Source organism: Amblyraja radiata, chromosome 32 (genome assembly GCF_010909765.2).
Source record: "Amblyraja radiata isolate CabotCenter1 chromosome 32, sAmbRad1.1.pri, whole genome shotgun sequence".
Classification (NCBI taxonomy): Eukaryota; Metazoa; Chordata; class Chondrichthyes; order Rajiformes; family Rajidae; genus Amblyraja; species Amblyraja radiata.
Genome location: NC_045987.1, coordinates 26,688,867 through 26,703,718, shown reverse-complemented (window position 1 = coordinate 26,703,718; position 14,852 = coordinate 26,688,867). Strand labels below are relative to the sequence as shown.

The 14,852-nt window shown below is 44.9% G+C and overlaps 1 protein-coding gene across 4 annotated transcripts in view; it reads left to right on the top strand.

Annotated features, from left to right (window-relative positions):
* The window catches only part of LOC116990966 (DAB2 interacting protein), a 649,973-nt gene that overhangs the window by 373,463 nt on the left and 261,658 nt on the right, over positions 1-14,852 (top strand). For all 4 annotated transcript variants that reach the window (XM_033049168.1, XM_033049169.1, XM_033049171.1 and 1 more), the window contains one exon: positions 6,040-6,158. In XM_033049168.1, the coding sequence (XP_032905059.1) occupies positions 6,040-6,158 (119 nt within the window). The remainder of the gene's footprint in view (positions 1-6,039; positions 6,159-14,852) is intronic.

The following is a 14,852-nucleotide window of genomic DNA, read 5'->3' as shown; positions in this document are numbered from 1 at the left end:
CCCCACCCCCCTTCCCTCTCTACCCTACCCCCTTCCCTCTCTCCCCCCGCCCCCTTCCCCTACCCCTCTTCCACCACTTCTCCTACCCCTCCCTCCCCACTCTTCCACTTCTCTCCCCTTACTCCACCCCTCTCCCTCCCCCACCCCTCTCTCTTCCCCTCCCTTTCCCTCTCTCCCCCACCCCTTCCTCTTACCCCTCTGTTCCTCTTCCACCACTCCCCCGTCCCTCTTCCACCACTCCCGCTACCCCTCTACCCCTCCCTCCCTCCCTCCCCACTCTTCCACTTCTCTCCCCTTCTCTCCTCCCCCCTCCCTCTCCTCACCCCTCTCCCTCTCCCATCCCTCTCTCCCCCACCCCCTTTCCTCTCTCCCCCCGCCCCCTTTTCCCTATCCCTCAGTCCGTCTTCCATCACTCCCCCTACCCCTCTCCTCCTCCCTCCCCACTCTTCCACTTCTCTCCCCCCACCCCCTCCACTCTCCCTCCCCACTCTTTCCCCTCTCTCCCCCCACCCCTCTCCCCCTCCCTCCCTCCCTCCCCCACATCTCTCTCCCCATCCCCCTCTCTCACCCCCTACCCCGCTCTCCTTTCTCTCCCAAATCTGTCCCGTTTCCTCCTCCTCCTCTCCCCTCCCTCCCCTCTTCTCACCCCCCTACCCCCACCTGTGTGTTTGGGGGGTGGTTAATGTGAGTGTGATGCCGCAGCCCCCCCCCCCCCCCCCCCCAATATTTCAAAAAATAATGGCTTCTCACCCATAGAATCAGCCCCAGCCCCTGGTGAACGATCCATTGTGTGATGTCACAATGCCCAATGCTCAAAGACATTGTTGCCATAGAGGGAGTACAGAGAAGGTTCACCAGACTGATTTCTGGGATGTCAGGACTTTCATATGAAGAAAGACTGGATCGACTCGGCTTGTACTCGCTAGATTTTAGAAGATTGAGGGGGTATCTTATAGAAACTTACAAAATTCTTAAGGGGTTGGACAGGCTAGATGCAGGAAGATTGTTCCAGATGTTGGGGATGTCCAGAACAAGGGGTCACAGTTTAAGGATAAGGGGTAAATCTTTTAGGACCGAGATGAGAAAAACATTTTTCACACAGACCTTACCCCTCTCCTCCTCCCTCCCCACTCCTCTCCCCCCTTCCCCACTCTTTCCCCTCTCTACCCCCACCCCTCTCCCCCTCCCTCATTCCCCATCCCCCCTCCCCCACATCTCTCTCCCCATCCCCCTCTCTCACCCCCTACCCCGCTCTCCTTTCTCTCCCAAATCTGTCCCGTTTCCTCCTCCTCCTCTCCCCTCCCTCCCCTCTTCTCACCCCCACCTGTGTGTTTGGGGGGTGGTTAATGTGAGTGTGATGCCGCAGCCCCCCCACCCCTCCCAATATTTCAAAAAATACTGGCTTCTCACCCATAGAAGCAGCCCCAGCCCCTGGTGAACGTTCCATCGTGTGATGTCACAATGCCCAATGCTCAAAGACATTCTTGCCATAGTGGGAGTACAGAGAAGGCTCACCAGACTGATTACTGGGATGTCAGGACTTTCATATGAATAAAGACTGGATAGACTCAGCTTGTACTCGCTAGATTTTAGAAGATTGAGGGGGTATCTTATAGACTTACAAAATTCTTAAGGAGTTGGACAGGCTAGATGCAGGAAGATTGTTCCAGATGTTGGGGAAGTCCAGAACAAGGGGTCACAGTTTAAGGATAAGGGGTAAATCTTTTAGTACCGAGATGAGAAAAACATTTTTCACACAGAGAGTGGTGAATCTCTGGAATTCACTGGCACAGAAGGTAGTTGAGGCCAGTTCATTGGCTATATTTAAGAGGGAGTTAGATCTGGCCCTTGTGGCTAAAGGGATCAGGGGGTATGGAGAGAAGGCAGGTACAGGATACTGAGTTGGATGATCAGCCATGATCATATTGAATGGTGGTGCAGGCTCGTAGGGCCGAATGGCCTACTCCTGCACTTAATTTCTATGTTTCCCTCTCCACACCCCTCTCCCTCTTCCACCCATCCCTCTCTCCCCCACCCCCCTTCCCTCTCTACCACCACCCCTTCCCCCTACCCCTCTGTCCCTCTTTCACCACTCCCCCTACCCCTCCCTCCCCACTCTTCCACCCCATCCCCCCTCCCCATCACTCACCCCCTACCCCGCTCTCCTTTCCCTCCCAAATCTATCCCATTTCCTCCTCCCCCTCTTCTCACCCCCGCCCCCCCGCAAACGCCGTTGGGGAAACAAACCCAACGGGTCTGCACTTGGTCTAGTTATTATATAAAACTCTCTGGCTGCCGCCGTCCGGCATCCCGCGTCCGTCCGGCTGCCTGTCTGCCTTTTGATTCGTTTCCATCGTGTGATGTCACAATGCCCAATGCTCACATATGTCCAATCGGGATGGATCCATTTACATATGCCTTTGCACCAGCCCCAGCCCCTGGTGAACGTTCCATCGTGTGATGTCACAATGCACAATGCTAACAGATGTCCAATCGGAATGGATCCATTTACATATGCATTTGCACCAGCCCCAGCCCCAGCCAGATTCCCACCCCGCAACCGTGCTTTGGAGGAACAGACCCAATAGACCCAGGTGGTTAGTGTGATGCCTCCCCCCCCCCCCCCCCCAAACGCGCGTTGGGGAAACAGTCCCAACGGGTCTGCACTTGGTCTAGTATCCCTCTAAACCTATCCTATCCACGTACCTGTTAATGAGAAAGGGTATCCATGTACCTGTTTAAATGTCTTTTAAAAGCTGTTTTAGTACCTGCCTCAACTACCTCCTCTGCCACCTCGTGCCATATACCACTGCACCATACACCAAATTAAATATTGGCACAAGTTAATTTCAGGAGCTGTCACAAGAGTGGTAAATTAAATAGCTTGCAGTACTAAAAAATATTTATTGTGCTTATGAATCAGAATCAGAATCACACTTTATTCACCAAGTATGTTTTGCAACATATGAGGAATTTCATTGGCCAGGTCAGTCATACAATTAAAAGTAACAGATCACTCAAAAACACATTTTAACATGAACATCCACCACAGTGACTCCTCCACATTCCTCACTGTGATGGAAGGCGAAATAAAGTTCAAGTTCTTCCTTTAGTTCTTCCTCAGTCGTGGGCCTCGAGCCTCCGTTGACGGGACGATCTTGACTCCCGTAGCCGGCGGCGTTCAGGCCCTCCGTGTCGAGGTGATCAAACTCCCGCATCGGAGGGATGTCGGCTCTCCCGCGCCGGGCGATTGAACCTCGCGTTGGGGCTGGTCGAACCTTCCGCGACGTTGAAGCTCCCGACTCGGCCTCTCCCGAGACTGCGAGCCCTTGATGGTGATTCCACGGTGGTCGCGGTGGGAGCGATCCCAGGCAAGGGATCAGCTCTGATGTTAAGTCCGCGCCCCGCGGTGGGGCTCACGACATTCCGAGTAGGCTTCCAGCTCCATCGATGGTAGTCCACAGAGCCCTGAGACTGTGATCCGAAAATTGATCACATCTCCGGGAAGGTAAGAACTTGAAAAAAGGTTTCCCCTGATCCCCTCCCCCCTCCCCCCACATAAACCAAACCGAAGAACATTTAAACAAACTTTTAACAAACTAAAAAATAACAAAAAGAAATAAACTACGAACAGACTGTCGGCAGGGCAGCCATCTCCCCGGCGCCCCTGGTGGTGTAGGTATATTATGAACAAACAACATTACAATCCTTGCATCACCCTAAACTACAGTTAAATTATGTCCAAGGGCTTTATAAATGTAATTTTCTCAACAATCAAATGGTGTTTTAGATGGTTGATTCTTTGAATTATCAGGTGTTGAATTCAAATAATTGTCTGGAATCACAGAAGCAGCTTGCTTACCTGTACCTGACACATTCCTCCTCTCGGTCTCATGCCTCCTACCCCATTGTTAGCTGTGGGCTAGGTGAAAACGAGTATAGACAATGAGACTCAACATGACGACTTTGAAGCTGGTACGACTTGGGTGGGAGAGGGATGGAGAGAGGGGGGATGGAAGGGTTACTTGAAAATAGAGAAATCAATATTCATAGCACAGCTAACAATGGCCTGTTTCCTTTATCATCATCATTACTTTTGTGCATATATTTCATTAATTTGTTCTATATCTCTCTACATCACCATCTATATCTCTTGTTTCACTTTTCCCTGACTCTCATTCTGAAGAAGGGTCTCGACTTTAAACGTCACCTATTCCTTTTCTGCAGAGATGCTGTCTGACCCGCTGAATTACTCCAGCTTATTTGTGTCTATCTTTGGTTTAAACCAGCATCTGCAGTTCCTTCCTACACATCAATTGCTAGGCTTTTTTCATCTCTTTTCCATATCTTTTCCAGCTTGCTTCCCCCCTACTACAATCAATCTGGCCTAAACCCAAAGCATCTCCTTTACATTCCTGTCAAAGATGCTGCCTGACCCGCTGAGTTACTCCGGCACTTTGTGTTTTAAATACAATGCTCACAGTCCTTATGTTTTCAGTGTGTTTGTCCTGTAGTTCCTCATACTCTGCAGGCAAGACTGCCTCCCTATGTCAGGTGTCTCCAACATACATAATAGTAACTCCACTTCCATCTTCTTCCAAAGCCTTTTCCACATGATCCTTATTCAGGTGCAGCACAAGTCTCTTGCACTCCCATACAGAGAGTATTCACTGTACACTGTTTAGTTGTGAAAGTATGTATTTTTTAGGTAATTGATTGTAAATACATTAAAATGTGGTGGTAACACCAATTAGGTGAGAAAGGATATACTTATTTTAGAGAAAACCTGTCTGATTAAACAGATACCAACCAGACTTTAAATTTGAAAGTGCAAAACTGGTTATTTTGCAAATAATGTTAGTGTTTTAATGTTGCCTCTAACATTTAAGCCAGTGTGCACTGAATACAATATGTCTGAAAATGAAATACTCTGTTCAATATGTAGCTATTCTGCTGACACGGAAGGAAACAAATGTTTTGTTATGCTATTGAGAAGGACAAAAGCTGTATTAATATACAATATACTCTACTAAGTGTTTAGTGGGAATGCAAACTATATCAATCCAAATTATTATTGAAATTCCTCAAAGCTTTGGAAAAAATGTATTAATATACATGGATCTTGTAACATCTTCCCAGATAATTGCATTGAAATACATTGCACCATGCAGATGCTAATTTATCTTAACAGTTGGAATATTTTTCATTAATGCATTCTTTAAAAATGTTCTGTATTAAATCTTCATTAAAAAGTAGAATGTTTAAATGCTGTTACTTTGAAAATTAGAAAAATCCTCTAATTCATAAGTACATAAATTTTCATTATGGCACGATTTTTTTAAATTTTCAAAGTGTCTGTAATATTTAAGTCATTTTTCAACATGTATATGTGACATTCAAATCGTTATTGGCGTATGTTATAAATGTCTAGGGTAACAACATTTTGTTTGTTGTTTAATTACAGTTACATTATTGCTTTCAACGCCAGAAACACGACTCGATCTTCAATTTTAAAACGCAAAATCTTTGCATTTTAACGCCGGGCACATTTTAAAAAAATGACAGTGTGCAGTCATTTAGTTTAAGACCACTCTTACCGCACATCTGCGGAGCTCAGAATACGAGCAGTGCATTTATATGACAGTTTTACACTCCTGTTGCAAAGTTGAGCGTTGAAATTCTATTTATGGACATTTTTCTCGCATGTAAGAGGATAAAAATGCAACGCGAATCTGGACCCCATACAATTGTTAAGTGGAAAAATCAGTGTTTCAAAAATGCAGACAAGTTTCACAGGTGCTGAATTGGTAACATGCCTTTGGGTTTTTTTTTAAACATTCTGAGAGCTAATGGTCGCTAAGGCAACCGAGGCTGAGGGAGTGTGCAGTGAGCGCTGACTACTGCCAGCCCCGGGATGTGCCAGTGTGCAGCGGCGCTGACGATGAGCGCTGCTCTCAGCAGCCGCTGTGCGGGCCAGGCACACAGTTTCATTCGGACGGAAGTGCTTCAACAGTCTCTCCTCTTGTTATCTGCCAACAGAGCTTCCTGAGCCGTCGATTGAAAGGCTCCATCAAGAGGACAAAGAGCCAGCCCAAGCTCGACAGGAACAGCAGTTTCCGCCACATTTTACCTGGATTTAGGAGCGTGGAGAATGAAAGGTCTGTGATATTGCCCCCGCCCCTCACCCTCAGACCCTCTCCTGTCGGCGCCGCACCGAGACAGACCCTTGCAGTAACAAATATCTCCGGAGCGGACGTGTTGCCCCAATTACTGGCTTCCTCGGCGATGGTGTAATGGTTTTCTACAGCTGCTGAGATTGAACCCAAATGTTACAACAGCAGGATTGAAAATGTCTTTTCCAGTTTAATAGCTCCCACATTTGCTTCCTGTGAAACGAGGCGTGCCTTTATTGTGGGATTTGGTTCTGTTCCCCTGTAATGTGCTTCTTTTGCAGAGTTGTATTTTTGAAAGAAATTAATCATTTAAACGCGGTGTTTTAATTTTTTTATAACTCCGCAGTTTAATATGCTTTAGAATAATGCAGCTGATCGCCAGGCTATTGTTCTCTGTCACTACATGCTTCTTCCACCCCTGAATGCCTATAACTGTTGCGGCTAGCTTTCTGATAATCTATGCTGCTTGAACTTTGACCACTAGTTAATGTGAGAAGTTGTTATTTTGATGGGTATCTAAAAATGTTCCGTTTATAATAAACCGTTATTTCGTCCTGAAAATCCAAGTGCCTGAGCACATAGGTGTAGAAGAGTTATTCGCTCTGTCACCTGTCGCTGTCCAACGCAACCTTCATTCGCCTTGTCCACATTTTGGTGGGAGGGTCGGGGCTGCATGGCCTGGCCGCCAGACGACAAGATTAGTAGATTGGCGGCGATCAAACATGATGTTTTCTCTGCCGCGACCTAATGAGTAGTAAACGTCCACATCAACTGTGTGTTTATCATTTAGCCAGTTTCAGCTTGCAGTTTGGACGCATTGATTGAGGGCGCGATATTCCGCTGTGCCTCTTGAACCAGCCGGGACCACACGTTCTTGTCCGCCAAGCCATACTGTCAATTTTGCAATTTACTTTAAAAAAATTGCTTTAATTAGCCATCTGTTTCCATCAAATGGCGAATATCTCTCCACGCTGAAGAAGTAATTCACCATATTCTCCGTTAACTACGGGACAAAGCCACGTTATAGATTTTAACCATTGACATCCATTTGCGGTATTGGATTGGGGTGGGGTAATTTAAATGTAATATTCCAGTGCTCAGCCACCGTTTGGAGAAGAGTCATTATTGTAGAACGGTGCATAAAGAACGCTATTATTGAAGTGGACAATTACTAGACGAAGCTGGATGCCTCGTTATTTTCTTTGTTTTACTGATTGGGTCATTGCACTAGGAATGATGTTGTGAATGGTATTTATGTGATTTCTTCAATATTGTCCAACTGATAGCGTGTGTAGGGCAATCTGGCATAAATCACATTTGAGATTGAATCTCACTATCCTAGTCCATGCTGCACATGCTCTGTCTGGTAAAATGACAAAAGGAAAACCAATGCAGCACTGGTCTTTGGAAAGACAATTACAGTCCATTCTGAGGTTGGTGACAGATGTTCCCATTTAATTTAGCGGCAATTATTTTTTACAATGGCAAGAATGTTGGCCTCATGCCTTTTCCATAAACTTTAAACTGCAATTTAATAAGCCAATAAAATGTGCAAATATGACTTCAGAGCTACAGCAATGTTATCTCCTCTTAAAGCAAGTCATTTGTGTTGCCTATCAGTCTTACAGACATTTAACATTAAGAGTAAATGACCCGAATATATTTATTTGCAAATGAAATGCCTGATCAGGCTATAATTTTTTGCTTCTGACATTTGATGTATCTAAGGTTAGGGATCCACAGTGCTTACCGATCAAGGCTATGGAGAATAGTAAGCCTTGCTAAATTCCATGTTTGAGGGCAACTTTCCCTAAGCAACTATATGTTTATCCACAAATACGAATCTAATGTCAAAAATTTGGCATCCTCTATCTAAACCAAGGCTGCCAGATTTTGATAATTCCCAGATTTTGAACATAATATCTGTTTTGCAAAAGGAAATTGTATTTACCAAATTGTTGACAAACTATGCTTTGTTTTTGTACTGCAGCCCCTAGAAGTATGTGTTAGCATTTTAGACATGGTTTCAAGAGCAAACATCGCTGGAAATCATAAGGTTGGATAGTTCAGGCAAATTGTGTAGGAAAGAACTGCAGATGCTGGTAAACCAGCAAGATAGACACAAAATGCTGGAGTAACTCAGCGTTACAGGCAGTTTCTCTGGAGAGAAGGAATGGGTGACGATTCGGGTTGTGACCCTTCTTCGACTAGAGTCGGGAATATAGATGGTGATGTAGAGAGATATAGAACAAATGAATGAAAGATTTGCAGGTTGGATGAGGTTGGGGCGCATTCCGGTCAGCTCGGAGGTTTGGAGTTAGACATGGAAATCGCTTCTAAAACATATGGGGGTGGGGTGCGGGGGAACACTCCGAGGCCTAACATCTGTCGGGTCGGCAACCTACAGCCCACGGGCGGGATCCGGCCCGTAACCCAAAATCATCCGGCCCGCAGGCGGATTTATTTTCAATGAGTTTTCGCGACCTGGGAAATGCAGTCAATCCCGGGGCAAGCGAGCTCACCTGGGCGCTACAGCCAGTCCTGGGGCAGGTGAGCCGACCAGGGAATTGCAGCTAGTCCCGGGCTGCTAAATTCTAGGAGCTGGTGGCCTCGAACTAGAATCGACCTTGAGGGCTCCAGTCGCAGAGCCTGTGGACTGACCATCACGGAGCTGGATGACTTCGGAGGCTGTGGTGGTGCTGCAGCTGTGACTCGACTTTGGAGGCTTCGGTTTTGCTGCAACATGTTTCACAAAACATGGGGGGGGATTGCCACACATCTCTCAAAACATGGGGGGGGGGGGCATATCCCTCACCGTCTTCCCCACTCCCCCAGGATTTCCGCCCATGGTACAGACACGGGATGCAAAGAGGTGAATAGCTGATATAGATTGACACCATGTATTAATGCTGCAATTTGGACAGTGAGCCCAAGCTCCATTTAACTCATTACCAATGGAATATTTAAAATGCCATCTTCATGGACCAAAATGCTGTTGAAGGGCAAGCTTCAGTAAATATTACTCTATTGAAGACTCATATTTTCCAGTATGTGATATTCAAGGGGGCTAAGAAGATGAAATAAAGTATAGTTGAATGAAGTAAAGTTGGGTTTATAATATTAACACTCAACAAACTAATAGCAAGATAGCCAACTACTTGGCCACATCTAGTGCCCTCACATGCACCTTTCAGGCAGGGTTGTTCTGGCATGTAGCCCTATCTTCACCTCATCAGGAATGCTCAAGCCAGTTGATGTCATATTGCCTAGTTGCTGAAGATGACCTCATTTGCCGTGGATCAGAAGATAAACCCAAAACCTTGTCATCTTTTTTTATCAACATTTATTTAGCTATGCCTATCACCACCTGCAGTAATTTTCTTTTAAGGGTGAACTTTGTCACTTTAATTAGAATTTCTGTCATCATTAAATGCTTGCTTTCCTATTTTTTTTTTTTAAAGCATTCAATATTAAGCATTCTGTTTAACTGCCTGTTGTACTAAAGTCATCTTATTTAAGTGCAGAGATGTGTCAAGACATAAGTGTCCAGGTTGCTGCTTCCTCAGTACTATTGTAGCAGGCACACAAAGTATTTCACATCTTTTAGCACAAATCAGTGAGAATTTATTGCTACTGACAGACCTACCTGAGTATTGATAAGGTTGAGTGACAGCACATGTCGACGCAGTTAGTCACTGTGTGTCCGGACACTTGCGTGAGAACAAGTGGTTGCCGATATTTATTTTAAATGAGGACCTTGTTAAATTCAAGGATATGTTTCCTCTAATTTTCTTCATTTAAGGGGTAAATCTTTCAAAGCTGCCAATTTGCTTGATGTGACAGTCACTCCCGACAGTTGTGCTGCTGTTTTACTCGAGTTCTATCTCCAGGAGGTAGACTGACAGCTTTCTCAATACTGAATTCACAATTGTCAAGTCAAGTTTATTCGTCACATACGCACAGGAGATGTGCAGTAAAATGAAAAGTGGCAATGTTTGCGGATTGTGCAAAAAAAATACAAAACAGAATGGAACAGAATCCGTAATTACATATTTGTGGGGGAAAAAAGAAAAAACAGCAATTTTAAAAAGATACCACACAACAGTAAATTGTTACAGTAAGTTAGTCCCTGGTGAGATAGGAGTTTACAGTCCTAATGGCCTCTGGGAAGAAACTCCGTCTCATCCTCTCTGTTTTCACAGCATGGCAACGGAGGCGTTTGCCTGACCGTAGCAGCTGGAACAGTCTGTTGCTGGGGTGGAAGGGGTCTCCCATAATGTTGCTGGCTCTGGATCTGCACCTTCTGATGTTCAGTTCCTGCAGGGGGGTGAGTGTAGTTCCCACAGTGCGTTCGGCCGAACGCACTACTCTCTGCAGAGCATTCTTGTCCTGGGCAGAGCAGTTCCCAAAAAACTTTTTCAGTCAGTTTTTATGTTCCCTGCCAGTTTTCTTTCATAATCTATTTCCCCTTTCCTAATTAAGCCTTTTGTCCTCCTCTGCTGGACTGAATTTTTCCCAGTCCTCTGGTAGGCTGCTTTTTCTGGCTAATTTGTACGCTTCATCTTTTGTTTTGGTACTATCCCTGATTTCCCTTGTTATCCACGGATGCACTACCTTCCCTGATTTATTCTTTTGCCAAACTGGAATGAACAATTGTTGTAGTTCATCCATGCAGTTTTTAAATGCCTTCCATTGCATATCCACCGTCAACCCTTTAAGAATCATTTGCCAGTCTATCTTGGCCAATTCACGTCTCATACCCTCAAAGTCACCTTTCTTTAAGTTCAGGACCCTTGTTTCTGAATTAACAATGTCACTCTCCATCCTAATGAAGAACTCAACCATATTATGGTCACTCTTGCCCAAGGGGCCATGCACAACAAGACTGCTAACTAACCCTTCCTCATTACTCAATACCCAGTCTAGAGTAGCCTGCTCTCTCGTTGGTTCCTCTACATGTTGGTTTAGGAAACTATCCCGCATACATTCCAAGAAATCCTCTTCCTCAGCACCCCTGCCAATTTGATTCACCCAATCTATATGTAGATTGTAGATTGAGGCTGTTGTCCTGACACCAGAGTGCCAGATTAGCCACTTTTTCCCGGTAGGCCTTCTCATTATTTTCGGTGATCAGGCCCACCACCACAGTGCCATCAGCAAACTTGATTATAGAGTTGGAGCTGAACCTAGCCACACAGTCATGTGTGTACAGGGAGTACAGTACAATACAATACAATTCAATTTATTGTCATTTGGACCCCTTGAGGTCCAAACGAAATGTCGTTTCTGCAGCCATACATTACAAACAAATAGACCCAAGACATAACATAATTTACATAAACATCCATCACATTGCTGTGATGGAAGGCCAAAAAAAACTTATCTCTCCACTGCACTCTCCCCCCCCCCCGATGTCAGAGTCAAAGTCAAAGCCCCCGGCGGGCGATGGCGAATTGTCCCGCGGCCATTAAAGCCACGCCGGGTGATGCAAGGCCGCACACCGGGTTCTTGATGTTAGAGCCCCCGGCGTGCGCTCGCAGTCCCGCAGCCATTCCAAGCCGCGCGGGGCGATGGTGTAAGGCCCCGCTCCAGGAGCTCTTCAACCCCGCAACTCGGGCGGGAGAAGTCGCCGTTGCGGGAGCCCTGAAAAGCGGTCTCCCAGCAGGGACCCGCGGGCTCCTGGTGCCGTCCGCCAAACCCGCAGTTGCAGCCTCCGAAGCTCCGGGGGTTGGGTCGCAGCAGCGTCCACCACAGCTCCACCCGCTCTGGACTCGGCCAACTCCGCGACGGTGAGGTGAGTAGTCGGCACCACAGCCCCCGGTCTTCCTGTTGGAGGCCGCTCCTCGTTGCAGCCCCAACGACAACGGAGACCCGACAAAGAAAAGGTCGGGTCTCCCGTGCAGGGAGAGATTTAAAAGTTACCCCCACCCCACCCCCACTCCCCCACACACATACCCCAACAAAAAATAACAAAAACTACATAAAAACATAAGACATAAAATAATAAAAACACAGACGGACTGCAGAGGCCGCTGCTGACGAAAGTCGCGCCGCCCACAAAAACGGTAAGGGGCTGAGGACGCAACTCTGGGGGGATCCTGTGCTGAGGGTGAGGGTCTTCGATGTATTTCCTCCCATCTTGACTACCTGGGGCCTGGTGGTGAGAAAGTCCAGGACCCAGGCACACGGGGGTGTTGAGCCCCAATTCCAGCAGCTTCTCAGCGAGTCTGGTGGGGACTATCGTGTTGAAGGTTGAACTGAAGTCTATGAACAGCACCCTCACATAGCCCCCCTTCTTGCTGTCAAGGTGAGAGAGAGCGGTGTGCAGAACCTGGGAGACCGCATCGTCCGTGGATCTGAATGCGAATTGTAGCGGGTCCATGTTGCGAGGGAGGAAGGCGCAGATGTGTTTCATCCCAAATGATTTGCATTACCTGTAGAGGTTTCACAAAACCAGTTTCACTGCACTTTGCCTGGTTTTGTTTTGTGAGAGGAGTTAAGCCAGTCCTATAGTATTGTAATTTAGTCGATTTTAATGCAATAAAGTGTCTACTAAATTATTGACATTATTACAGCTCATGACATATGCATTAAAGTTCAGGATTGCATAAAACAAACCAGCCTTCATAATTTTGGATGTCAAAAGAATTGTTATTTTACGATCTTTATGTGGTCTATAATAATACAGCAGTGACTACCAGAAGATTCTTTATTGCAGGTGCTGTATGACATTTGACATTGCAGCCTTCGTGGCTGTTGTTGCTGTCTAACGTCAGTCAGCAAGCACTCATAAGTACCATTGTTTCTTGATGGATAAAATACTATTTCTGCAAACTGGTTCAATTACACTTTGTTTTAGGATTTTTCTCTTCAGTAACTTAAGATTTGCATTGCTAAGGTATCTTCTTTACATTTTTCTAGGCCTTTTGATTGTTGGGATGCAATTCCAATCATTAAAACTTCTGCAATTAGAAAAATCTTTAATTCAATTGTGAAATGAAGCCAGCATCTCCCTCCAGAGATGCTGCCTGTCCGCTGAGTTACTCCAGCATTTTGTATCTTATCTACAGCAATAATGTAATTGTTACAACCAAAGATAAATATTTTCTGAATAATTTGATGTAGTGCAGTGATCAGGGAGAATGCTAAGCACCTTCTTAAGTTAAATTAAGAATGGACAACACACTTTGGCCTTGCTCGTATTGCACAAATCAATCCCATCCCTCAGTAACAACTTTTTTTTGAATGCCTTCCAATCAAGAAAATCTGTATGGTCACAAGTGTGTCTTAACATAGAAACAGATATGGCATAGGAAAATGATAATCTGAAGATGTCAACTTGAAGCACCTGATTGACGATGATCTAATTACATGGCCCTTTATGTTTAAGTTTTCCATAACTGAAAAGTATTTTGTTAGTATTTTTGAATATGGACTACTTCTGTTTCTATAGCTAATGGCCCAGATTTTAAGTCTGGATGTGGGAATGTTATAAATGAATGGGTTTGGGGAAAAAAGCACATCAATTCCAAGAATAGTAATGGTGACAGCTAAGTAAATCTCGAGGATTGAAAGAGAAATACAGAAGGTTCAATAAATGAGTAATAGATAGGGCTAATGTCATTGTTTTAAATTAATGTGGCGATTTTAAATGTATTATAGTATTGTAATTGATTTGCTTTATTGATTTGAACCAAAATGCAAACAAGAGAAAATGGTAGATATGTATGAGTTTCGTAAAAATACATGAAGCAAAAACGCACAGCTGTACGTTTGTAGCATCCTTCAAACGGGCTGTATTATCCCAGTGCATTTTGAACTACATGATGCCATAGTGAAGTACTTGTGCCTGCAGGCCTTCAACTGAAGTTTATCCGGTGAGAGCAATTTAAAATGATAAATTGAATATGAGAAGCATATCACAACACATTAAAGATTATTTGTTTGTGTTTTATTTCCTTTGAGAGTGTGCTAGCTATTAACCTGACCCCTCCCCCTGTCAACTGGTATCCAACAACTTTTACATGAGTGCAGATGATTGAGTGTTCTTAGTTAAAGTCCAGTATTTGTCTGTTAGGATTTTTCTGTAGTTGTTTCATTTTGACACAGCTTGGTTTTATCAGGGAACGTGCTTCTTCAGGTCAAGGACAATCTCCATTCTTAGCCAGTTGTTTTGAGTGGAAAGCATAGCATCACACGTTTGGAAATGCAAGCTCAGTCATGAATGCAGGTTTATCTTGTCCACTTGCTGATGGATAAGGGTGCAAGGTCAAATATATTGCAGTGAATGGAAGACATTGATTTGCCACTAATTAAGACTCAGAAGTATTTTCCAAGTGTGCCAGGTCTTAATCTGATCTGTCAATAATGAAGACAATGCAACATAGATGTTAAATCCCTATTCCAATTATTCTAAAAGTGCACACATCACATCTGCTGTGCTGAAAGTTTGTAGATATCCTTAATTTATTTAGCCTTTTCATCAGAGAACTTTCTCCCCACCAGCCACGCCAGTATCATCATTATGGAATGAATGCTTGAGAAATTGTTTAGGTATTGCCATGTAACTTGGGAGCTTCAGTTTAATTTGAAGAACTTGAACTTGTATAGATTTTGCTGACTTCTTTCAGGCGGAAGACTAGAGGGCATAATAATTTTACTATACAGCTTTCAGTGATG